Below are 1,107 nucleotides of genomic sequence, written 5' to 3' on the forward strand. Positions count from 1 at the left end.
CATTTAGGAAATCTTTTATTTATAGGAAAATCAGGAAAATGGCCATAAGCAAGGCCAGAAAACCAAAAAGTTTAAGTAAACTTTCAAAGAGAGATGAGGATTCTTGTACAATTCGCGTTTTGGTGACCTTGAATGCTCGGTCCCACTGGGTCATGATGGCATTTCTGGCTCCTTCCCATTTCCCTGGACCAGTCAAGCGGAATTGGTATGGTGAGCATGGGCCAAAGAAGATGGTCAAAGCCAGAAGAGGATCCGTCAGGAGCATAGAGAACAGGTTGGGTTTTGCATTGATGTCGGTCAGGAGTTCATCTATGTATGTGATATAATCTGATTGTAAAGCCTTGCAGTAGCACAAGCCAAACCTTTATAAAAGGAAGATTAGGGGAAAAGGAGACGACAAAAGGATAAAATAATGATAATCTTAGAACAAGTAAGAGTGCCCAAAACACACAAGTGCTATTAAAAATTTGCAATGGTTTCTGTGTTCTCCCCTTTATGCCCATAGCTATCTAATGGTCTCATTCTATTTTTTAAATACAATGAGTCCCTTGAAAAGATACTCTATACATCTGGCTTTCAATGGGTGTTCTGAATGCTCATAATACATCGAGTATTACTGTAGTTCTTTTGTGAAATGATTAGTACTTTCTAGAGGAAAATATATTTACAATTCCTAAATCTTTCTAAAACTCAATTATTACTGGATTTGTACAATGTGGAAAGCCATAAAAATCTGCAGGGTAGAATTCCCCATGATGTTGATATTAGGCCTTACAATTGTTGGCTGACCTATGTGATAAGAATGTTTTACTTTCGGTAGTAGTTCTCATTAGTTATCTATTATACTGGAGTTCCATAATGGAGACCAAATTATATCCCAGGTTGAAGATAAAGAAGAGATACTTAAAATTCTTTTATTGTTTTGGAATTTGGCACTCTGACAAGGCTAACTCAACACTTGAAGTTTGGGAATATATATGAATGAGAGAAGCAAAAACGATTTCCTTAAATGCAGTGATTTTAAGACTTTTCTGGTACAGAACCCTTTTTTTCAAGTGGAAATTTATATCAAAGGCCAAAAACAGATAAAAGAGTAAAGCAAATAAA

The 1,107-nt window shown here is 35.9% G+C and overlaps 1 protein-coding gene across 1 annotated transcript in view; it reads right to left on the minus strand.

Moving 5' to 3' along the window:
- The window catches only part of FMO1 (flavin containing monooxygenase 1), a 26,289-nt gene continuing 25,182 nt past the window's right edge, over window positions 1–1,107 (minus strand). Inside the window, exon 8 of the mRNA XM_008588636.1 lies at window positions 1–362. Within this exon, the coding sequence (XP_008586858.1) occupies window positions 20–362 (343 nt within the window). The 3' untranslated portion in view covers window positions 1–19. The remainder of the gene's footprint in view (window positions 363–1,107) is intronic.

This window comes from Galeopterus variegatus, unplaced genomic scaffold (genome assembly GCF_000696425.1).
Source record: "Galeopterus variegatus unplaced genomic scaffold, G_variegatus-3.0.2 Scaffold4936, whole genome shotgun sequence".
NCBI classification, from domain to species: domain Eukaryota; kingdom Metazoa; phylum Chordata; class Mammalia; order Dermoptera; family Cynocephalidae; genus Galeopterus; species Galeopterus variegatus.